At 45.4% G+C, this 24132-nt stretch overlaps 3 protein-coding genes across 4 annotated transcripts in view; 1 reads left to right on the top strand and 2 right to left on the bottom strand.

The window, feature by feature from the left end:
* Positions 1 to 24132, bottom strand: part of zc3h4 (zinc finger CCCH-type containing 4) — a gene marked incomplete at its 5' end in the record, with an annotated part of 128263 nt that overhangs the window by 17141 nt on the left and 86990 nt on the right. The gene's annotated exons all lie outside the window — the stretch shown is intronic.
* On the top strand, positions 282 to 8300 carry sae1 (SUMO1 activating enzyme subunit 1). Of its 2 annotated transcripts, none has more exons than XR_014554498.1 (9): positions 282 to 509; positions 623 to 734; positions 1245 to 1418; positions 4269 to 4414; positions 4543 to 4642; positions 4933 to 5038; positions 7036 to 7205; positions 7434 to 7503; positions 7856 to 7907. XR_014554498.1 is itself a non-coding variant. In XM_083680450.1 (9 exons), exons 1-9 carry the CDS (start codon positions 409 to 411, stop codon positions 7946 to 7948), a joined length of 1047 nt encoding a protein of 348 aa, XP_083536576.1. In that variant the 5' UTR covers positions 282 to 408; the 3' UTR covers positions 7949 to 8300. The 2 variants fall into 2 exon arrangements, 1 of the variants encoding a protein (XP_083536576.1); XM_083680450.1 differs by having other exon boundaries at positions 7036 to 7180; positions 7856 to 8300.
* On the bottom strand, positions 12482 to 22345 carry bbc3 (BCL2 binding component 3). Its single transcript, XM_083680454.1, has 4 exons — positions 22049 to 22345; positions 20412 to 20685; positions 17415 to 17641; positions 12482 to 15130 (listed from the first exon to the last, which is right to left on the bottom strand). Exons 2-4 carry the CDS (start codon positions 20671 to 20673, stop codon positions 15035 to 15037), a joined length of 585 nt encoding a protein of 194 aa, XP_083536580.1. The 5' UTR covers positions 20674 to 20685; positions 22049 to 22345; the 3' UTR covers positions 12482 to 15034.

The following is a 24132-nucleotide window of genomic DNA, read 5'->3' as shown; positions in this document are numbered from 1 at the left end:
ATCAACAATTAAATAATAAGTAATAAAAAGTTGCAAACAGTTTCAATTAAAGGGATAGTTCACTTTTTTCACCTAAGCGTAGTCCATGGGCCAGGTGGACACAGAAGACACAGAGTATCTCAATCCCTTATAACACAACTCTTGAACGCAAATTTTGAATCCCTGTACTGTATTATACAAGGTTTTAGTTTTCACGCCCGTCCAGTTGGTGGCGATATAAATACACCGTTGCATTTGCTTGCCAACCTCACTGAAGAAGAAGAGAAGAATGCACCTACGTCATCATTCATCGTCCTCCCGAATTTGTCTCAGCGGGACTCTCACCGAATTTCAAAATATCAATAATAACCCCTCTCAATAAATTAACATCTGTGTAATACGCATACTATAAAGATAAACGAGTTTGAGATGCTAGACATGATTGAGAAGGAGGACACCATCATTAGCGAGGAAGAGGCTGCTCAATATGACCGGCAGATCCGACTATGGGGTTTGGATGCACAAAAGAGGTAGCTAGCAATTGTTGTCTCCTGCAGTTATACGTCTATTCATATTCACATGATTGTATTCATCTGGATTAAGTGTGAAATAAAGCTGAATCTGCATGTGTCTTATGTTCCAGATTGCGAGGTTCTCGTGTGCTCTTGGTGGGTCTCAAGGGTTTGGGGGCTGAAGTGGCTAAGAACCTCATTTTGGCTGGAGTGAAGGGACTGACCCTTCTAGACCACGAAAAGGTACACAACTAGATCTGCACAAATACACCACCCCCCCACCCCCACCCCCATGCAACCCCCAGCGTAGCCCCTACCCATTGCGGGTTACTTCAGAGGTTGTATGATGGAGTTTAAAAAAAAATCAATAAAACCATAAGTAGCCATCAGCGGGATGAATGCCTTTCATGATCCAAGCCACCCTCAATCTACCGATTGAGATTAGAGTGGAATGCTAGCAGTGAAATATAGTTTATCACATAAAATGAACTACAAAAAACAGCACTGCTAGGCAGCACAAGGTAGGGAGTTGAAGAGTTCTCTGTGTTTTGTGAAACTTATCATATAAGCACATTTAAAGTTAAAAGTGTGAACCTGTTGCCGCCCTGAGGATAAGCTTTGTTTACATGTTGATCATGTGATAGGTCAGGTGGTGAAGAATTTCTCATGTCCTTAGATAATATCCTCAATATAGACATGAACCCTCTAGCTAACCTCCTCTCCCCTTTCCTCTCCTTTCCTTTTGCCTCTCAGGTGACGGAGGAGTCGTGTCGAGCCCAGTTCCTGATCCCAGTGAGCGCTAAGGGTCAGAACCGAGCCCAGGCCTCTCTGGAGCGGGCCCAGTACCTCAACCCCATGGTGGAGGTGACGGCAGACACAGACAAGGCCGAGTCCAAACCAGACGACTACTTCCTTCAGTTTGATGCTGTGAGTTGAGGAGTCTGACACCTGTTTATTCAGGGTTAAGGTTAACCCTAAAAAGTGTCTCCCAAAAAGTGATGACTAGGGCCTAGAGGAGCTCTTGAGTTGTATTTTTCTCTGGTAGTTCCACACTGCAGCACCAAGTGGTTGGCATAGCAACCTTCTCCAAACAACAGACCCCAAAACACCAAACCAGGAAGACACACAATGTATTGACACTTTATTTTGTGTTGTGTTCATGAGAAGATGGTGTTTTTGAATGTACATTTGAGTGAATTTTGTGGAAAATCTTGCCATCGGTACAATAGCATTGCTACCTATAGAATTGCAAAGATAGTTTTGAATTAATTTGCACGCCAAGTCTATTTAGAACATTAGAGGTTTTATGTCACTGATTACATTGATTACACGTTAATGGAGTGACAGGTCAGGTGGTCAAGAATGTAATGAGTTTTTAGTTTCATTTAGTTATGACTGATGTCAAGATGACCGTTCTCATGTTTTTCTCTGCTAGGCTAAATGTCCACTAGGTGGTGCCATTGTATCATCATTTTTATGATTCATAGTGGCTACATGTACAGGTGTTCTGATATTGTCCACTATTTGTCTGGTAGTACATCATGTAATAGAAATGCTCAATAAGAAAACCATAATGATTTATTTGGAGGATGCATCATATCCATTAGTCATTTGACATTTATCATTCAAGATTCATTTCATCTTCAAAAATGTGTTGATTATATAAGTGTACTATAAACAGAAATGTATTTATAAATATGTATTCTATAGGAAATAATGGAAAATTGGGTTAAATTGTGAGGGGGGGGGGAAAGGTGCAAAAGATACATTCTGAGGGGTATAAAAGGCTTGGACATAATGCATTTCATTAATTGTCTGTCTCAGCATAGCTAGCAAGCGTAGTCGAGGGCAAAACAAGCTGTCATCAATAATGTAGTGTGAAACGCTGAAAACGCTGCTGTCGGATGCTCAAAACACCAAAGGAATAACTTCCTAGTCTGTCTGGAATCCTCCCTCGGGGAGTGCTAGTGGGTGTTCATCTGGGGGGGGGGGGCTGTGCTGTAGACTGTCTGCTAGACACCTTTTATCTGTTTCCACTGATGTATGCCACAGGGAAACTGGTTGTAATTTGTTGGAATGCTTGAAAGATACAAATGTTTCCTTGATCTGGATGTCTGGACTGAGGGACTGGTACCTCTATATAGAACTGTAGCTTTGTCACTGATGCTATTTTCTGTTTGAGAGATGTACAGTCATGGTGGACACAGTTATACAGCCGTTATCACTCCACCTCTCACTAACTCGCTTACACATTAATTCGCTCATTACCTCTTTCACTTGCTCAAATGTTTGTTTTCATGCTTGTTGACCCCTGCCCCCATCCATTCCTACACCTTCTCCATTGGTGGTTCCATTGTACACACAAGCTGTAGAATATCCCAGTTTTTTCACCTCCATTTCTTCACTCCCTCATTCATTTCACTCCATGGCTGCACAGACCAGGTCCAGCAGCACCTCAGTGGTCCTCCTCTCACAGCCCACGTCAGAGGCCACCGGCAGGGGGCGACAGAGCTGCACCTGACTCCTCCTTCAGAGGAACGGACGCTCTGTCGACAGACAGACAGTATGGTCTGACAGACAGTAGACAGACAGTAGGCAGACAGTATGGTCAGACAGAGAGACACCGTAGGCTGCCAGGATGTTAGAGACCTTTGCCCCCAGGCAGTAACCAGCTCCTGCTGCCAGCCCTCTCTAATGACTCAGCGTGTGTTGCAGACAAGGGCTTGTTGTTCTGTCTGTCGTGCAGCATGGTAGCTCAAACAAACGCCACCCTAGACTTCCTTTTGTGTTTGTTATCGTCTCCAGTGAACAGATCCTGAATCCTGTAACAGTCTTTCATTTTGGAACGGTCGCCAAACTACTACGCCAGTTTATTCCCAGAGAGCAGCACGCACTAGCTCAAGCGCTGTTCAACAGAGGCACCTCGCGTGGGAGGGAGAGGGGAATCTTGGGAGTTGTAGGAATTTTATCAAATGGGCAGTTTGGAACATCAGGACTGATGAGGGCATTCAAAGCGAGATATCTTGACTCAGAGGTCGATTTAAAACAAATGAAAACAACAAATCCACTGGATTACAGGGTCAAATTCCGCTTCAAAAACAACACAAACCATGCGATAACAAGTGAACAAGCCACAGTCTGGAGAAACACTGATATAACACGGTGGACCCCACCTCCCAACATGTGTTGTGGTACTTTGTGTGTGAGGACCACCGTGTGCTGGTCTAGCCCCCCCTAGTCAGAGAGTCAACAACAGGCAGTCAGCTGGCCTTATCTCCTGCTAAGGGTGGGTACGCTGGCTTTGGTGGGGACGATAAGACAGACCCAACCCAGTGGTCAGTTGATCATTAGAACATCAGTCAAATATTTTCCTCCCCACCACCTTGTTCATTAGGACATCAGTCAAATATCTTCTCCTCCACCTTGTCCATTAGAACATCGGCCCATGCTAGCTAGCCAGCACTGCTGCTAAGCAACGTATGTGGTTTGTTGACTTGGGAAGTCTATGTTGGAGAGTGTCAGGGATTGATGATGGTGTGTGCGTGTCACATCTGTCTCGGCTCATATCAGACTTGATTGTTCATCAAGTATTTGTTACGGCGTCCCTGAAAGACTGTTTAAAGCTCTTGAGTAAACACACTAAACAAGTGACATTTTAACTTCTTACTGTGTGTGTGTGTGTGTGTGTGTGTGTGTGTGTGTGTGTGTGTGTGTGTGTGTGTGTGTGTGTGTGTGTGTGTGTGTGTGTGTGTGTGTGTGTGTGTGTGTTCCTCTCAGGTGTGTCTGACGGGCTGCTCCAGGGACTTGATGGTTCGAGTGGACCAACTCTGCGCCAAGCACAACATCAAGGTTTTCTGTGGTGATGTTTTCGGTTACCATGGATACATGTTCTCTGACCTTGGCCAGGAGCACCATTATGTGGAGTAAGTGTGTGTGTCTGTGTGTGTGTGTTTATATATCTGTCTGTCTGTGTTTGTGTGTGTGTTGGGGGCGTATTTGATCCAACTTGTCTGAGGTGCATCTTTGATGCTAACCCTCATGTTGATTTCAGGGAGAAACCCAAAGTCAACAAGCCTAAAGAGGAGTCCAGCGATGGTCCCGAGGCCAAGAAACCAAAGGTGGACCCCAATGAGACCACCATGCTCAAAAAGGTGCTGTAGGATACATCTCATCTGAGTGTTTTTAGAAATGTTCTGAACCGCGTCCAGGAGTTTTTTCTGTCGACATGACCTGACCAAGGAGAACTGTTAACATTTGACATATAGTTATACTTGATGTCTAGGGACAGGGAACTTACCTTCATGTCAAGTTTGACCAAAAACTCAAGTTATGAATGTTATCTCCAACCCATCTGATAATGATCTCTCTTTCTCTTTCTCTCTCTCTCTCTCTCTCTCTCTCTCTCTCTCTCTCTCTCCCTCCCCATCCCTTTTTTTAACAGACGGCCAGCTTCTGTTCTTTGAAGGAGGCTCTTGAAGTGGATTGGACGAGCGAGAAGGCCAAGATCAGCCTGAAGCGCACCCCCGTGGACTACTTCCTGCTCCATGGTACCTCTCCCAATCCCACAATTATCTAGGCTACAAGTATCCAGTCTGTCTGTCAACGGATAGGGTCAGAAATCAACAATGGCCGTCTCTTGTTTTCCCTTCATTTGTGTTGAGATGGGGGTGGATGCTCCGTGTACGTGTGCCTCTGCAGCCACAGATGATATTGGCCACCGAAATTGCAGTTTCACGTAGACTCCATATTCTCTCTTTTTTTTTTTTTTAAGAATTTAAATATATTTTTAGGGCATTTCTGCTTTATTGGGATAGAGACAGTAGAGATTGACAGGAAAGATGGGTGAGAGAGAGGAGGGATGACATGCAGGATATGTTGATGGCCGGAATCGAACCAGGGACCTTGCAATGATATGGTATGCGCCTTAGTGTGCTACGCCACTGGGCGCCCCGACTCCATATTCTCTTGTTCATTCGAAAATGTAAGTTTGTGTAGGTTCAGTCAGGGCACTTTAAGGAGAAGGACAGCTAGCCGTCAGGTGACAGACAGCTGTATCCACCTATGAAAGAAAGCAAAACACATCACATGTTCATGGGACAAGTTATGCAACACTCCACCAAGGTTAAACTGTTTTTGCCGCTGGCTATGCGAGTTTCATTTGTTGGTCGTCCCACCCGCCGCCCCAGCTTTGGATTTAATGCTGTTCCGAACTTCCGAACCTAATTTATTACCATTTAATTAAACTTGTTAAATTGACTTAAGTGTCCTGACAGACCCTAAATCCCTGGGCTTGGCTGTGTTGTTTTTGCAGCAGGGTACCTGGGGCTGTTGTTGTGATGGTCTCTACTGGGGTTGTTGTTCGCCTCCTTCACCCTCTGAACTCTGCCCAGTTTCCATCACAGGTCTATCCATGGCTAGTCATGTGCAGTGACATTAGAAACCGAAAAACGGCTCGCTAGCCACCACCCATGAAATAACACACACACACACACACACACAATGGGCTGCCTACCTACACCTACAGTATTTCCTTATTGTTGATATTATAGTGTGAATAGGGGAAACCATTATTGAGTTTTTTTTGGCTGTTGAAACCGTATTTGGGTGTCTATTATTAGACTGAGTGTTGTCAGTGAGGTGCTGGAGAGGAAGTGGTGCTTCCTCTGTTACAGCACCCGTCTCAGGGCAATATGGGACCTCGACACCACCACTGGCATCCTTTTAGGTAGAGGTGTGTGTTTTTAGATTTAATCATTATGTGACAGGTTGGAACAAGTTGCATAGGACACTCTTCCATTGTGTGTGTGTGTTTTTCTCTGTCTGTGCGTCAGTTTGTGTGTGTGTGTGTGTGTGTGTGTGTGTGTGTGTGTGTGTGTGTGTGACACATCAAGCTAGTGGAAAGAGCAGTGGGCGGATTGTGCTCTGATGTGGTTCATGGACAGACAGAGAGAGACAGTGTGTCTCGGGGGGGTTGAGAGACACTGTCTCTCTCTATCTGCCCACATTCTGACATAGGATGGGTATAGAGTAGTACCACACTAGCAGAAAGGAATATCCATTCATTTCTATGGGCCAGATTCTAACTCTCCAATCCAGATGATGTGCAGTCCACAGATGTCAGGTTAGGATCTAGCACTAAAGGGCGCAACACTCAATAGTGTGGTAAAAACACACTTCAGATTAGAATCTGATATCTCACTTCACACACTTGTTTCCAGAAAAGGATGAGATCAGAGTTAAATGTGAAATCACGTCTTGTCTGTTTGCGTGAGTGAATTGAGCCAGTTTCTCTCCAGCAGGCTCAAGTTCTCCATGACACCATTCTGTATCTTCTGGAAAACTGAGCTGTTACACACACGCACACACACACATGAAACTACAGCTTCCTCTGTGTGGGCTCTTTCAATTCCAACACTTCTCAATCACTGAAATACACCCTCCCCTTCTCTCTCACTCTCTCTGTCCATCTCATCTCTTTCCTCCTCTCTCTCCCCCTCTCTCTTCCTTACCCCCCTCCCTCGCTCCCTCTCTGTTCCCACCACAGTACTGCTGAAGTTCCGTACAGACAAAGGTCGCGACCCCTACCCAGAGAGCTTTGCGGCAGACTCTCAGCTCCTCAGGCAGATCAGAGATGACGTGTTGGAGGCACTGGGCGTGAGCACCGACCTGCTGCCCCACGACTTTGTCAGGTGACCAACTCACACACCACTCAAAGTGAGCTCAGGGACGGCCCGCAATCACGCTGTGACACACTCTGACTGGAGAATAGTCCATCATCCGCTGCTGGGTTCTGCTCTGCTTCAGTCGTCACACAAGTGATTCCGAGGCGCAAATCACGACTTGTGTTTCTTTGAAACGACTGAAACAGCAGGATCCAGCAGCGGAAGGTGCGTGTGACCGATGCTGGTTAACGGTGTGTTGTTGAATGTGTTTCATCCACAGTTACTGCTTCTCTGAGATGGCGCCTGTGTGTGCCGTGGTGGGAGGGGTCCTGGGACAGGAGGTGGTTAAGGTGCGACACCAGTTAGCCATTTTCACAAACATCATGGAAGTTTTATCCTGGATTCTTTCCTTACTATATACTTACTTATATACATATATATAATATACTATATACTTACTTTCTTACTTATATATATATATATATATCCAAAGCGAGTTACATTGCAGTGAGTGCATACATTTTCAGTGTATATTCAGTCCCAGCATATTTCAGTGTATATTCAGTCCCAGTTTTGATGAAACAAGGATGCATAATACAAATAAGAAGAATATGATATTTGAGTTATTCAATTTCATGTTTACGTGGGCCTCGTGCGGTCATGGATTGACGGCTGTGTGTGTGTGTGTGTGTGTGTCAACAGGCTCTTTCCCAGAGAGACACGCCTCACAGGAACTTCTTCTTTTTCGATGGTCTGAAGGGTAGCGGGGTGGTGGACTTCTTCGGCCCAAAGTAAACGACCACATCACTGCCCCGGGAGGGAAAGAAGGATGTATGGAACAATAAGACATACTCACAAACACAAAGCACCATTAGGTTTTGAGTTTTGTATTTCATTGTTTTCAGACAATTTATCAATGTGAAATCACACTTCAGCAGAAAGTTACTCAAGTGAACTACGGTTTCCATAGACCTGTTATGTTGTTAGATATATAATTTCTCTCTGTCTCTCTCTCTTCATACGACACACCTACCTGACAGGTTTGGTTGTACAGGCTTTGGAATGTCTCTGTGTTCTTCTTTCTGTCAGTCAGACTGTCTGTTAAGGACACATGGGATTTTTACATTTTGTATTAAAAAAATTGTTGATTAAATTAATTGTCTTTGAGGTGTTTGATATTCAAGGGATCGGTTTGATTGATATTTAACGGGACAGTTCTGAATACCTTGCGTGTGAGCACACTTACACTAACAGTGGTACATCTTCCAGATAAATATTATCATGGTGAGCTTTTTTTCAAAGACAGCTTTTATATTTTTTTTTACATATATATATATATACACACACACACAGTACCAGTCAAAAGTTTGGACACACGTTCTCATTCAATGGTTTTTCTTTATTTTTATTATTTTCTACATTGTAGATTAATACTATGAAAGAACACATGGAATTATGTAGTAAACAAAAAAGTGTTAAACAAACCAGAATATGTTTTATATTTTAGATATTCTTCAAAGTAGCCACCTTTTGCTTTGATGACAGCTTTGCACACTCCTGGCAGACCTTCGAGAGATCACAGACTGCAAAACCAAATCCCCCCATTCTATGTATGACCTCAAACTTGCAAATGACCTGAATGTCTTCTACTGTAGATTCGACAGACAATGGAACAGTCCTGACTCTGACCCACACAACCAACCCTCCTCCACAGCTATCACACCTCTCCTTCCCAGCCTGGACAGAGACACTACCCCCCCCACCCGCCCACACACACACACACACACACAATGGACCCAGACAACCCTCTCCCCCATCACACCTCTCTCCAAGAGAGAGACATCAACAAACTGCTAAAGAGTCAGAAGGCAGCTTGAGCAAGCGCTGTCTCCCCCTCCACACTGAAGCACTGTGCAGACCAGCTGTCTCCAGTGTTTACAGACATCTTTAACACCTCACTGGTTGAATGCATGGTACCTTCAAAACATCCACCATCATCCCCGTTCCCAAAAAGCTGAGGATCACAGGCTTTATTGAATACAGACCAGTCGCCCTGACCTCTGTGGTAATGAAGACCTTTGAGCACCTCGTGCTCACCCACCTCAAGGCCATCACCAAGCCCCTCCTCGACCCACTGCAGTTCAGCTACAGAGCCACCAGGTCTGTAGACAACGCAGTCAACATGGGACTCCACTTCATCCTCCAGCACCTAGACTCCCCTGGCACCTACGCCAGGATCCTGTTTTTGGACTTCAGCTCCGCATTCAACAGCATTGCTCCAGCTCTTCTCCAGGACAAGCTATCCCACCTGAGCGTGCCTGTGCCCACCTGCAGGTGGACCACTGACTGACTGAAGCAGAACGTGCAGCATCAAGCTTGTCTCGGAACCCCGGACCATCAGCACTGGAGCCCCACAAGGCTGTGTGCTCTCTCCACTTCTCTTCTCCCTCTACACCAACAGCTGCACCTCTAGCCACCCTTCTGTCAAACTCCTGAAGTCCGCGGATGACACAACCCTCATTGGATTAATCTCCAATGGGGATGCTTATATATATATATTGTTTGTATATTGTTTTTTATATTGTTTCTTATGTCCCATGCACCAACCTCACCAAGTCAATTTCCTGTATGTGCAAATATACTTGGCCAAATAAAATAATCCTGATTCTGATTCTGACACACACACTCACCGAACACTTTATTAGGAACACATGTACACCTTCTCAAGGTGGAGGTGGTGTAATGGTGTGGGGAATGTTTTCTTGGCACACTTTGGGTTAATACCAATCAATCATTACTTGAATGCCACATCCTATTTGAGTATTGTTGCTGACCATGTGCATCCCTTCTTGGCCACAATTTACCCATCTTCTAACGGCTACTTCCAGCATGATAAGTAGCCATTTGAAGATGGGTAAATTGTTACAAAGCAAAAGTTGTCTCAAACTGGTTTCATGAACATGACAATGAGTTCAGTGTTCTTTGGAACTGAATCCAATAGAACACCTTTGGGATGTGGTAGAAAGAGAGATTCACAGCTTGAAAATGCACCTGAGAAATCTGCAGGAATTGCGTGATGCAATCATGTCATCATGGACTAGACTCTCGAAGGAATGTTTCCAACATCTTGTGTAATCAATGCCACAAAGACTTGAGGCTGTTTTGAAAGCAAAGGGAGGCCCTACCCAGTAGTAGTATAGTGTTCCTAATAAAGTGTTACGTGAGTGTGTGTGTGTGTGTGTGTGTGTGTCTATATATATATACAGTGCCTTCGGTAAGTATTCAGACCCCTTCACTTTTTCAACATTTTGTTGTGTTATAGACTAAATTTAAAATGGATTAAATTAAAAGAATTTGCCATCAATCCACATACAATACCCCAGAATGACAAAGCGAAAACAGTTTTCCCACAACAAAATGTGGAAAAACTGAAGGGGTCTGAATACTTTCCGAAGGCACTGTATATATATATATATACACATTTTGTTTTTCCACATTTTGTTGTCATGCCTGAGTGGTCTTACTGGATCATATTGGTTTAAATGTGTGCATATACTGTAGATGATCTCATTCTGTGTGTGTGTGTGCGTGTGTGTGAAATATCCATGCCCGAAAACAGGTAAACAAAGGGAATGTTCTCGAAGCTCCAGACATGCAAAACAGGCCTGTCATCATGAGCTTGACGTTCAGAGCCACGTGTTTCCTCCATTCCAAACAGACAAGGGACTTTCTCTGACCTCATCAGTCCCTGTCAGTGGCAGCTGGTTGAACCTGTAGAACCGGTCGGCCAGGTAGGTGTGCTGACAAAGTAGCAACCACTAATCACGTGCCACATCCTCATCCAATAACATTGAAGTGGTGGTAACAAACGCTGGAAAATGTATATTTGACCTTGTCCTTTTGAAGGATGTTTATTGTGACACTGGTGATTCACCTCTCCTCACGAGCCACATATGGGATTATCTAAAGCTAACCCACGGTCAGTCTGCAGAAGGATATTACACATGTATGTTTGTAGTGTCTGTGTACTACATCCCTGCTTATAAGTGGATTAAAGGGGGGGGGGGGGATCTGTTGTGGGTGGAAAAAAAAGAGGCGTCTTGTTTTTCCACGTGGAGGAATGGTGAAAATGAAAACAACAGCGAAGCCCTTGACATGAACTCTATAAGGAGTCAGTCACTGCTCTTTTCCTGGGATTACGAAAAAAGGATTAATTGCGGATGTTGCTTTAAGCCTGTCCCCTGCCCTTTTAATTAAACTCCAACCCTTATCACACCACACACACAAACACACAACCAAACTACCATGCTAACACACACACACACACACACACACACACACACACACACACACACACACACACACGCAAACTACCATGCTCTCCCCTCCAGCACTGGTCAGTTATTCTAGACACCCCCCATACTGGGCAGCAAACAGAAAGCTGCTGTTTCAAACACCAATCAGAAGGTTGACCTCTGGCGTGGGGTGACTTGATTGGGTCTTATGTGGTCCAGTGCAGGTAAGGCCCTCCAATCCAGATGTTGTCTGTTGACTCCATGTTTGTATGTGTTTTTCAGCAAGGAGTGACATTGTTTCTCCTGTTTGTGGAGAGGATGCCGCGTGTGACTATATCTAGGCCAAGTTTAGAGCAACAATAACAACAGGCCTCCGTGTGTGGGTGGCACATCCAGTACTGGATGTGAGTTTATGGGTTGGAGCCTGGATCCAGCTAGAATGAGCTCCATCTTGGTTTGAAAAGTGAAAGGAAGAAAAATATCTGACGGTCTAGTCTGTCCTCATAGAGCCTTGGCAGTGAATATCAGAAACACTCACAAACTCCAGACGTCACTCAGGGTGAAACACACCAGGAGAGGCTGGTGGAGGTAGACATCAGAGAACAGGCTCATTGTAAAACCTGTTCTCTCATGTCTCTTCTTCTCAGCAGTCCACTCAATTATAATTTCGTATTATTTTTATTTGATTTTTTACATGATTCGTGACAGGGTCTTCGGGCAAGGCCACAATTATTAATTCAGTTGTGCTGGGCTTTTCCGAATGCCTACACACCAAGTGGCTCTCCAGGACCAGGAAACCCTAACTCTGGCATACACACATGACATGCAGACATAGAGGTTTGTCAGCTGTTACTGGGTCTCCATACGTCTCTTTGACCCTGTGACCTCTGGTAATCCTCTAACATATATATCCAGATGTGCAGAAATCATGGAACCTTGGTTGTCAGGCATCATGGCTAATATAAACAAACATCTCTTTGGTATCCACTCTTTTGATATGTGTGTTAGAGAAATAACGACAGAAAATTCATGATTCAACTCATGTCTTTATTGTAGAAAAGGAGAACATCTGTACAAAAAGTGACACAAATAGAAAAGGTTCAAAACCGCAAAATGTACACTGCATGGAACTGAGATTGAGAGGACGAGACTAAACAACGCAGAGCTTTTGAATACAGCACCTTCAGTACCTCCGTCCCCGCAGGGAGAGAGTGCATAGGAGAACGGAAGTCACAGGGGTCGCCACGGGAAGCGGACCCACACCACAGGAAGTCACCATCACCAGGATGTCATCATATGACTGGAAGTCACGTAGCTCTATGACGGGGCACACGCCCGGCTGAAACAGTGGTTGAGAGTTCCCACACGTTTCTTTGTTCACAGGAATAACAACAATGACAAAAAAAGGTCCGACTTTATAAACGCGCTGTGAACTGAGAACATTGAAGGTAGCATGTGGAAGGCCATGGAAGTGGTGTATGGTAACAGAGACAAACAAGACATCTAAGCAAGGTGGGAGCATTTGCCTCTTTAGTAGAGTTGAGGACAGTAAAACTGTAAGAGAAAAGGCTCAGGCCGTGACTGAACCATCACACTGACAACTATTTAATAGCCATTTTCAGTATGCAAGATAAGAAAGATTTGCAGTCCAGGAATTTTTACGAAAATTGCTTAAAATGCCCGGACATCAAACTAGCAAATTCAGAGTTTAGTCCCACAATTCAATGGGGGACCGGCAGTAGTGAAATTGAACCAATTACCGTGAACAACATGGATGAGTGACAGGTGGCAATTTCTCAGTAGTCACTGTCCTGTATAACATGTTATTAAACAGTATGGCCTGAATAGTTTGTAGTATAGTTAGTAATAGTATGCAGTATATACTTCTAGTAGGTAGTATGATGGTTCGGTCACCGCCTCAGTTACTCCCATTTGACATGCAAATAATGTCCACTAATGTTGATCTCTGATCTCTAATGTGTCAGTCTATGCATTTGGTCCAGCTCGTCTTGATCTAGCATATTCAATCCAATTCCTTTCTCAATGTTTCAACTCAACAGAACTCCACTGTCAAATACATATTTCTTTTCAGGAATGTACAGGAAAAAAATATCAAATTATCTCACACAAATATGAAAAATCTTTAAAAATATAAATAGAAATGCAATTTTTGAAAGAAAAAAAAAAAAGCTACAAAAGTGGCTACTTTGAAATAAATTATACTCTTCATGTGTATTGAATGTTTCTTCTCCCAAACTATAAGACATGTATTGTACACGCTGAGGGGCAATTTGAACATCATCAATCTTTCACCATCAAAACATTCCAAATCATGTTTAAACAGAAATACCACCTCAAATCCACTGGATTTACTTAAATACAAAAACTGCTTCCAACTGTTGGTCCAAAAAGACAAAAGAAACTGCCCATATGGCAGATATCAAACACAAACATAGAAAACACATCTTAAGTACTTTTAAAGTTCATGAAATCTCCTCCCACGACCAGGTCAGGTCCACGTGAGGCAGCCAGAGAGGGCCTGGCCGGTCCACCTCTGTTCTACTTAACATATATACAAACAACAATGATAACCAACACTGATTATTAAAGTGGGGGCTCCCAACAGTGCTGCCATTCTCAGCTCAGAGCTTCCATTAGAGGGGATGGCTTGAGAATAGGGCGTGTGCGTGTGCGTGTGCGTGTGTGTGTTTGTGTGTTTGTCATCCACAGCCCCATACAGGGTCCCACATACACCAATCACTGGATTGTCCTTGTGATAAAGTAGGCTGCCTATAAGAGAGTGAGGGGGTGGGGGGGTATTCAAAAGGCACAGAAATGTACAATGAAATGTTGAGAGGTGGCCTTTTCCACCAGGTCACTGTGGTCTCTGCTGTGAGGGAAGCGCCCTAGTGCCCGTGGTGATTGTGTAGCGCCAGTGTCTCAGTGTTCCGATGGTCCCGTGTCATATACAGTGATCCCACTGCACTAGGCTTAGCTCATCCTGCCAAATAAACAGACCATGACCCTGAGCGTCACAGAGGACTCCACGTTGGCCCCATAGTACCCGCTTCATCGCAGTCAAAGCTCACTAAGGTAATGCTTCCAAACTGATTGCTCTATGTGTTCTGTCCTCCATGGGGGAGAAAGAGAGGAGGCACACACACACACACACACACACAGGAGTCAAAACATCGACAGGACGTGTACGCTTCCTTCCTTCCCCTCTGCCGTCCTGCCACACACCACTCACCATGCTTCACAGTCTTACAAGGACAGCAACGAGACACCACACACACACGCACGCACACAGACACGCACGCACGCACACACACACACATACACACAGACACAAACACACACACACACAGGGCCACACTAGGACACGCACAACTGTATCACTCAGAATTCTACATCAAGAGCTTTCAGAGAGAGAGAGAGAGAGAGAAAAAAAAAACGTACATATAGAAAATGTACAAAAAGAAACAGAAAATGATGCAGTCCGATCCAGCGGACTGATCCCGGTTCAGAGACAGTGTGTAGTTTGTCCAGTAGGGGGCGCCGGCCCTGGACTGGCCGGGGTCACAGTCTATCTGAGAGTGTACAGGTTGCTGAGGGTGTCTGAGATGAAGGCCAGGAGTCGTCCACACAGGCCTCTCCAGTCCTGCCACTGGAGGGCGCCGTCCTGAAATACACACACACACACACACACACACACACACACACACACACACACACACACACACACACACACACACAGGGAAAGGCAGCATTAGTCCACAGCACTAACACAGCTACTGTCCAGCCTCCACATGTCACTCAGGGTGAAACACACCAGGGGAGGCTGGTGGAGGTAGACACCGGAGGACAGGCTCATTGTGAATGCATGGCACGGAATGAGGAACGTCCCATGCATTACAATGAGCCCGTCCTCCAATGTCTGCCTCCTCCAGCCTCCCTTGAAACACCCACACCCCGCCCTGATCACTGAGACGCACACAGAGAAAAGGGGGGTTTGTGCAAAAAACGCGGGTTCGAACCCAGCTAGTCACATGTACTGTACACGCCATTTTGTTAAAAATGCACATTTGTTGATAAAATGACCCCAATGGACCTTCTTCTCAATATACCGAAATGTTTGTCCCAGGGAGTAAATGACAGAGGTAAGGTTGCTGACATGGGCAAGGTATCACTCTAAATAGCCTACATCGCTGTCCTTAATTTGAGTAACATTGAATCTACTCTAATTCAATTTAATCTAATATCTTATGCCATTAAGAATGGCTGGGGTCTCTGTAAATATCTGCTTTGCACAAAGGGATTCAGTGAGAGAATGTTCAGAGGGTCAAATCAGCCGACTACAGCTTGAAGAGAAAGTTACAAACTCTCTAGATAACAGGCATTTTACTGTCCCTTTCGTCAGAGCAGGTGATTATTGCGTGTGAATCTGTATGTGCGTCTGTGTACAGTGTGTGTGTGTGTGTACAGTGTGTGTGTGTGTGTGTGTGTGTGTGTGTGTGTGTGCGTGCCACTGGGTGGAGTTTAGACACGCCTAGACAGACACTGTCTGCAAAACAGTCAGGAAAGAGAGAGAGAGAGAGAGAGAGAGAGAGAGAGAGAGAGAGAGAGGGGCGGCACGATGCTCATCAACAGCTGCTGTGAGTCAATCGCTAAAAATAACCACGCTCTTCAGGAAGAGAGAGATGTGGAGGAGGGAGAGAGAGAGAGAAAAGTAGCAAAACAAACCAACAACAGACAGAGAGACAGGGAGAGAGAGAGAGAGAGAGAGAGAGAGAGAGACAGAGACAGATCGAGAGAGACAGGGAGAGGGGAAGAGACAGAGAGAGACAGAGAGAGAGATTGACCATTGACCATTGACCATAGAAGGGAAAGGGCACAGCAGGGGAGGGGAGGTCACAAGACACAGGAGATAGAAAAGCTCTGTCTGAACAAGAGAGACAGCAGAGAGTTGTAGTGTGTGTGTGTGTGTGTGTGTGTGTGTGTGTGTGTGTGTGTGTGTGTGTGTGTGTGTGTGTGTGTGTGTGTGTGTGTGTGTGTGTGGACTATGAACCTCACGTGCCTCTGGTTTAGTTACTCTGAAGCAGCCCTTGTGTTGTTAGTCATGTCAGAGTGGTTCAACAGAGACAACCTGCTCCTCCACATGCCTGGCACGCTTTTATCAAACTGACATAAAGCCTGTGTGTGTGTGTGTGTGTGTGTGTGTGTGTGTGTGTGTGTGTGTGTGTGTGTGTGTGTGTGTGTGTGTGTGTGTGTGGGCGTGTGTAAGACAAAGTGTCGCCGGTTGTGGCATCCATGTGAGTGAGTAGGTGACGTAATTTGTAATTTGTGTGTGAGTTTGTGTGTGTGTGTGTGTGTGGGGGGGGGCTATGTTTGAAGGGTGCTGGGAGGAGGGGGAGGGAGTGTTTAGTCCTGTGGCTGCCTCCCTGACTAACTCCTCACGCAATATAGCACAAAGGAGAGAGGGAGGGAGGGAGGGAGAGACAGACAGACCCAGGGAGAGGGAGGGGGAGAGAGGGAGGGGGAGGGGGCATTCAGTTCACACAACTGGAAACCAACCCACACACAGTCACAACACTCACAGCTCATGGATATCATATTGATCCATTTACACCACTGGCACACACACACAAGACAAAAACTAAAAACACACTCACACACACACATACACGCACTTGTCCACTCACACACACACTGACTAAACATACTCAAATTTGAATTCAAACCACCTTTACACATACCTAGCAAACACACCAGACCAGAAAAACACATGGCCATGAATTCATACGAAATCGAACTATTTTTTTTACATGGAAATACCACGGAACGCCTAGTGGAGGCTGTTTGAATGCGGTTGCAATTCACCTTGTTGCCACACGAGGTGCAACGGTGCAAAACTAGTCTCAATCTAGTCGTAACACTCCTCAAACACAAAGCGACTTGTTCCTTACCCTTCTCTGGAGGAGCGTTGCGTTCAAGTCATCCCCGATGGTCTTGAGCTGGTTGGCTACTCTCTCCAGCACTTCATCCTCATCTGCCTGCAGAGGGTTACCACCACCGCCACGTCCACCTCCAGGGGCTCTGTCACGGGGAGAAGCAAGATAAGGGTGCTCTCTCTGGGTCAGCGGGGCAGGCCGGGGGCCCCTCTGGGTGGTGTCCTGGTGCTCTCTGACTGAATCTGGGAGACCGGCAGAAGATACATAACCAACCATTACCACACCTGAAAATACACATTATTAAAGGCACAATCGATTTCAATGCATTGAGTCTCGAAGAGGATGACTTATAAATGCGGAATGAGCTAAGGACAACTGTTGTGTCTTTTCATGACATTGTTGTGACATTATTTCATCGTGTGTCAACAATGTGTATGTTAACAAACCGTGTATAGCTTTGGAACGTGTTTAAAACGATAATTTCACAGTGTATTGGGGTGAGCGAGGGTGACCCTGTCAGGTACGATTATTGTTGGACAACAGCACCAGCGCAGCAACATGGACAAACACAAGGGATACGGGCCGTACACAACAGTTTAGAAACAACCGCAGTCACTGTTGTGGCTCCGGAACTCCAGAACTCCTCACTCCATTTTCCATGCATTACAATGAGCCCATCCTCCGATTTCTACCTCCACCAGCCTCCCCGAGCTGTATACAGTCTGCTGGGGTCGCAAAAACAATAGGCTTGGCAACAGTACCCCCCCCACCCCCCCCCCCCCCCACCGTCGTCGTCGTCGTCTTGAATAGACTTTATACAACACTTTATATTTTGAGGGCTGCCGTATTTTCCCCTTCAACGTTTCCAAGTAATCTCTTAATCTTCTTATTAGGTCTAGCATGCTTGTGTTTGTGTATCAGACTGTCGGTTTGAAGGATGCACTCCTGTGCTCCAGACTCAGACAAGCTGAGGATCTATCTGCATGGAGATGATAAGATTGTTTTTGTTTGGTATCAGCCTCTGATCCTGCAAGCAGAAACTGACTACATGCGTCACTGTCTCTGCAGCCAGTCACCTGACTTAGGGACCAACACAAACCCACTCAATAGGTGGAAGAAAACTAGGAGCATTCCTTAAATGTTTTCACTCTAACGCCTGCTGGCTGCCTGAGGATTTGCTTGTCCTTAAGATGCAGGTGACTAGACAGAGAGAGAGAGAGAGAGAGAGAGAAAGCTAGCAAACAGAGGAACTCTGGCTTGTTGCCAGGGTAACTAGAAGCCGGCGCTCGAGGAGACGGCGTCAGGCTAGCCATTGGGCGGGCAGATCAGGAGGGCGGGCTGTGATAGGGTGGACGGGCTGAGGGGCGGGGCTTGACCTGTCTGTCTGCCTATGGCTGGGAACCAGAGTCAGGGGGAGGCCGGCCCTGCTGGGGGGGGGGGGGGGGGGGGGGGGATGGGACAAGGCAGGATAGAGAGAAAGAGGAAGCATGCCCACTGACCAGGGCATGGACACACAGGACAGAGGGATGGAGGGATGGAGGATGGGGTGGCTGGATGGCTGGCTAGGCAACTCCTACTGACTGGAGGAAGCAGAGCAGACAGCCCACAGTGTGAAGTCAGTGACAGAGAACATGTCTGGACATGCCCCAGTCACAGCTTTCTGACTTGTAGCCAGAAAGAGAGAGAGAGCGGGAGAGAGAGAGAGACACAGAGAGAGAGACACAGAGAGAGAGTGATAGACAGAGAGAGAGACATAGAGAGAGAGGCAGAGAGAGACAGACAGAGAGAGAGAGAGAGAGAGAGAGAGAGAGAGAGACAGAGAGAGACAGACAGAGAGAGACAGAGAGAGAGAGCGAGAGAGAGACAGAGAGAAAGGGAAGCGACCCATCAATCTAGCAGTAAGTAGCCTACTGTCACAACATAGCACCATCTGAACCCTGACCACTAATATCATTCATGCATGATGTTAAGATTTCCTCGCAGTAAACTTTCAAATGCCAGACTGTGTCCTTAAACCACCCCTGACAACCCACAGCCGTCTTCCTGCCGGCCCTACCCTTGCTCCCACCTAATTGGCTCCCACGGTCCAATCTCATTGGCTAGTCGTTTGTTTACTGTTTCTATCAGCAGTTGGTGTTGGTGGAAAATTTACAAATTGAGTTTGACTGTTTAGATGTGCGAGCATCAGTAACTCTGATTACGGCATTCACAGAAACAGTGAAATCTCTAGCTGCACATTCAAGTGCAGGTCTATTTCTGTTCTGCCATCTTGGCTTCTGAGCTGCTTAGACATTCCATTAGATTACCACTGTTAGAGTTGAGTAATGACGTGGAACTTTCCTTGACTATGTACCACCCTACTGGCAGATAGCATGGTCTCCTTTGATGCTGGTGTTTCCTTACAACAGTACTTTTCACAGCTTCCACGTGTAGATGACAGGTGGTAGGCCTGTTCTCATGTGACCATGGTCCCAGTGGCACAGCATCTGGGCTTAAAGGGATTCTTCACTATTTTGACACTTGCATTCGTGTTTTTTTTTTTAATATATATATATATATATATATATATATATATATATATATATATATATATATATATATATATATATAGATATATCTCTATCTCCCATAATCGACCATGATGTTTTTAGGGATATATCTCCCATAGGGGCGATGGATCCAGATGTTTTTTTTACAGATGCCGGCGCGCATCTTTGTTATTTAGCTAAAAGCAAATGTAAGTGGCAAAAGTGTGAGCCGTCCCTTAAAGAACAACCGTAATAGCAGCCATACGCAGCAAGAAACACCACCATGGCCAGCAGACCTGGATCAAATATATGTCAAATACTTTCAAATACTGTTGGCAAAATGGAATAGTCCAAAAAAAAAGTGAAAACTCCAAACTAAATCAAACATGCCACAATTCAAGTATTGTCCATATTTGAGGCAGCAGGTGTGATGGCCTAACTCTAACCCTAACCCTAACCCTAACCCTCTGCTGTAGTAGCTTACCTGTCCTCTCTGATCTGGGCAGGTCTGGTCGGTAGGCGCTGACAGAAGGGGAGGCCTCTCCCTGGGGGCTGTGCAGGGCCTGCCGGCTGCGCTGTGGGAGGTCCATGTTTGGGTGCAGGGGTGGGCAGGGCTGGTACAGGGTCTGGAGGGGCCGGTTGCTGCCCCCAGCCCAAGCATACGGCGGGGGGACCTCCATGCGGCAGCTGTGGTGTCTGCCCTGACCGGGCCGGGCCGCTCCACTCTCCGTCTCGGCACGGGCCATACCAGGTGCAGTCTGCACAGAGGGGGAGAACATAGGAGACATTAAAAGATATGCAGCTGTTGTGGATTGACATGTGGATTGGCATTGACAATAACACAGTTGTAATGTGCATATACAGACAGAGCCTTGCAAAGGTTGCAAATTCACCCCTCTGCTAATTTTTTTGGACATGAACAGTCTTTTCCCTATTGATCAGGTCTTATCTACAAAACTTTCTGAATCTCCGTAGGCCTTAGGACAATATTCCTGAGTCTCCCTGGGCCTTAGGACAGCATTCCTGAGACTCTGTATGAGGGGACCAATACTTAAGCAAACAGGTCTTTTCAGTTTTTATTTATAATCCATTTCTGAAAACATGTGAATGTTTCTGCCACTTTGAAAGTGCCCTGACAAGCTGGCAAAAGGGTGGCTACTTCTGCCAGGCACTGAGATAATACAATTATAATAACATAATATCATGACATAATATAATGCCAGTGACAGCTAACCACTCAAAATGTCATTCTATTTCATAATGCAGAGCTGTTCAGAATATCACAGGATTGACAAATAAAATGCAGAAAGTTAACGTTGGTTTGGGTCATGAGCACAGACAGCATCTTTACACTGAACACAGGATATGTCGTATTTAGCAGCTGTATGTCTGCAAAAACAATATTCATGCAGTCATGCAAAAGGTTCCATTTGAAAACCTTGTCGTCGTCCCCTCCTCTCTCCCTCCCCCCCTTGACCGACCGACCCGTATCACACGTGACCGTTAGGTGTCAGCCACGCGCCCCACGTGCACGGCGGTTGTTTACAAACAAATCCGCGCCAGACGACGGAGACACGCGCGCGGTCCCACCGGAGCGCGCCACTCCGCCAGCGGTAACACAATAACAACGTCACTTAATAATAACCACTTCATTACGTTTTAATCAGTATTAATGAATGAATGAATTAGCGTTCATGTGTCACTCCCAAAAAAAAAAAAAAGACAATACATCTCACTCATGACAGTGAAAGCTAAAGCGGGTAAAAAAAAAAATATCACATTATAATGATGACTTCCCTCCTCATGAATGTTCCGCGCCACCACGACTATTAACACACACAGTGACAGCCGCACAGGTAAATACGTCTCTGAGCCGCAATACTAAATACAAAATACTACATTCTGAAAGACAAACTGCGCCAAAAACCATCTCCTGCAACTAGAAATGATACATGGTGCTAGCGGTGTAACAGTGACAGCTAAGCTAGCAGCTGTCTAAACTCAGTTGTGCATGCCTGTCCTGAGATGACACCAACAAGAGTTGCCGCTAGCTGCTATAGCATTAGCATACACCCCAAAAGCATTAACATACGAAAGGGCTAGAAGACATAAAGAACCTACTTGACTTGTCTGATGGTCCGTGGTGAGTATTTTATGCACCGTAGATGGCTCGTTGACATCAGAAATCGTTGTCCGAAAGCTGTTGACTCCGCGGCTTGGCACTTGGATGTGAAGTAAGGAAAGTCCACCGGATATAAATATCGGCTATTATTCCCGGTGATCGTCTTCGCCTCTGAACAGTCAACCCATTCAAATGGTTCGTCCGTCGTTAATCGAATGAGTAATCGATGCTTAACCCGTTATCCCGGAGATAGTGGGTGCAGGGGAGAGTGTTTCAGGGGTACTGGTACCAGTGTGCTTTCACTCCCGCGGTGGCTCGTCCCTCGCCACGCCTCTCCTCTGCTGTGTCTGTCTGTCTGACAACAAGTCCTGACATGCACAGAGATCTCGGCTGCTCTGCTGCCGGACACTTCCTATTCTAACAAGACTCTGCAAGAACGAACAGAACAGAGCTTTTCGCCCTGCCCCCCCCCCTCCCCCCTCCCCCATCCTGCCCCTTTCCCTTGGTTTGACACATCTGTTGCAGGCTGATCTTATAGGTAAAATAACCAAAGACTTTGTACACACTTTGACAGGTCATAGGAGAGAGTTCCCATCGTGGCAGATAGTATGTCTTTGTCTTTAATGTGTTAGTAACTGTTATGTGACACGGTCATTTTTTAAGTGGACAGACATCAGTAGACTGTTAGTGTGTGTGTGTGTGTGTGTGTGTGTGTGTGTGTGTGTGTGTGTGTGTGTAACAAAAAATCCCATTTCTTGGATCTGCTCAAAATACTTATGTTCTGTTAGTTATGATATCATGGCTATGGTTAATGTTCACATGATGCTTTCATCCTGTAACTAATACTCTTTATGTTTTCACATGCAACTCCTTAGAGGACCATCCCATGAGAATTAGATATATGTTGTTAACGAGTAGATAGACACATTATAATCTGGGATTAGGTTATGAGAAATGTAGCACTGTAATCCAGTTATGACATATATCATATCACCTAATCCCTGTATATTCAACCCGATCTGTTTGTCAATACTGGATTGGCAAGTATCTTTTCGACAACACACCTGCAACAGAGGTACAGTGCCCTGTATAAGTAATGGGACAGTGAAGCATTTGTTCTTCTTTTTGCTATCAACTCCACAAGTTTGGATTTGATAAATAATTACTATGAGGTGAAAGTAGAGATTCTCAAGGGTATTTGTTTACATATTGGTTTCACCATTTACACTTTGTATACATAGTCCCCCTATTTCAGGGCAACAAAAGTAATGGGACAGATTCATATAATGTCCAAATGACCCATTGTGTGCAGCGCTCGCTGTACTACATTGGTCTAGTTTCATATAGGCTGTAAATCTTACCTGGGCCTACATTTAGGTTACATGTCACATTATTTGACGCATGCATAATATTTTCTATGATAAAATAAACATTATCTATGATGTTGTACAGAATGTAAGGTTCCTTCAATTCTAATTCCAGTTCTACATCCTAGAGACTGCCTCAATTCAAAGTCAAGAATTTAATTGACCACAATTAACCACAATTCTAATCTCAACTCAATTCAGAATTGACCTCCAGCCCTGGTCTCCACTGCTTAACTGCTGTAGACACCTAATGCACTGGAATAGATCTTACTTAGGTCCTGTTCTAAACCAGCTATAATAGGAACCTATGACAGAAGTGGCATGTATTGTGTTTATAACTGTTTTATTTCCTTAATTCGAGACAGATAACAGTTTTAATAGACTGCAATGCGTGTTATAGCGTGTTATAACATCCCCATTTCAAGTCATTTTCAAATAGTAAAAGCACCTATACGAAGTAAAATGCTTATAGCTCCAAAATGTACTCGAACAGCCTCTCTACTGTTCTAGACACAGCGCCACGCTGAGTTTGGTGCGCCGTGCCTAATCCGCTGGAAATGTCTCCAGACCCCCACAGATGGGGACCGCCCCTCCGCCCAGACCGGGAATCCCCGTCAGGTACATGTCCGGGCGAGCCTCCAGTCACGGCCACGGGAGCGTCACCCTGTACAGGGAACGTAATAAAAGAAGGAAGCGTTAGATAATAATAATAATAA

The sequence above is a fragment of the Argentina silus genome, assembly GCF_951799395.1.
Source record: "Argentina silus genome assembly, chromosome: 11".
Classification (NCBI taxonomy): domain Eukaryota; kingdom Metazoa; phylum Chordata; class Actinopteri; order Argentiniformes; family Argentinidae; genus Argentina; species Argentina silus.
This window is presented reverse-complemented; position numbering and strand designations above follow the sequence as displayed.

Bases quoted from the DNA above. Each gene is read 5' to 3' on its own strand.
- bbc3 (XM_083680454.1), bottom strand. From the start codon at position 20,673: ATGGCCCGTGCCGAGACGGAGAGTGGAGCGGCCCGGCCCGGTCAGGGC. The intron at 17,642-20,411 runs GTAAGCTACTAC...CCGGTCTCCCAG, and splicing joins GCCCAGATCAGAGAGGACAG to ATTCAGTCAGAGAGCACCAG. The intron at 15,131-17,414 runs GTAAGGAACAAG...TGTGTATTTCAG, and splicing joins CAACGCTCCTCCAGAGAAGG to GACGGCGCCCTCCAGTGGCA.
- sae1 (XM_083680450.1), top strand. From the start codon at position 409: ATGCTAGACATGATTGAGAAGGAGGACACCATCATTAGCGAGGAAGAG. The intron at 1,419-4,268 runs GTGAGTTGAGGA...TGTTCCTCTCAG, and splicing joins ACTTCCTTCAGTTTGATGCT to GTGTGTCTGACGGGCTGCTC. The intron at 4,415-4,542 runs GTAAGTGTGTGT...TGTTGATTTCAG, and splicing joins CAGGAGCACCATTATGTGGA to GGAGAAACCCAAAGTCAACA.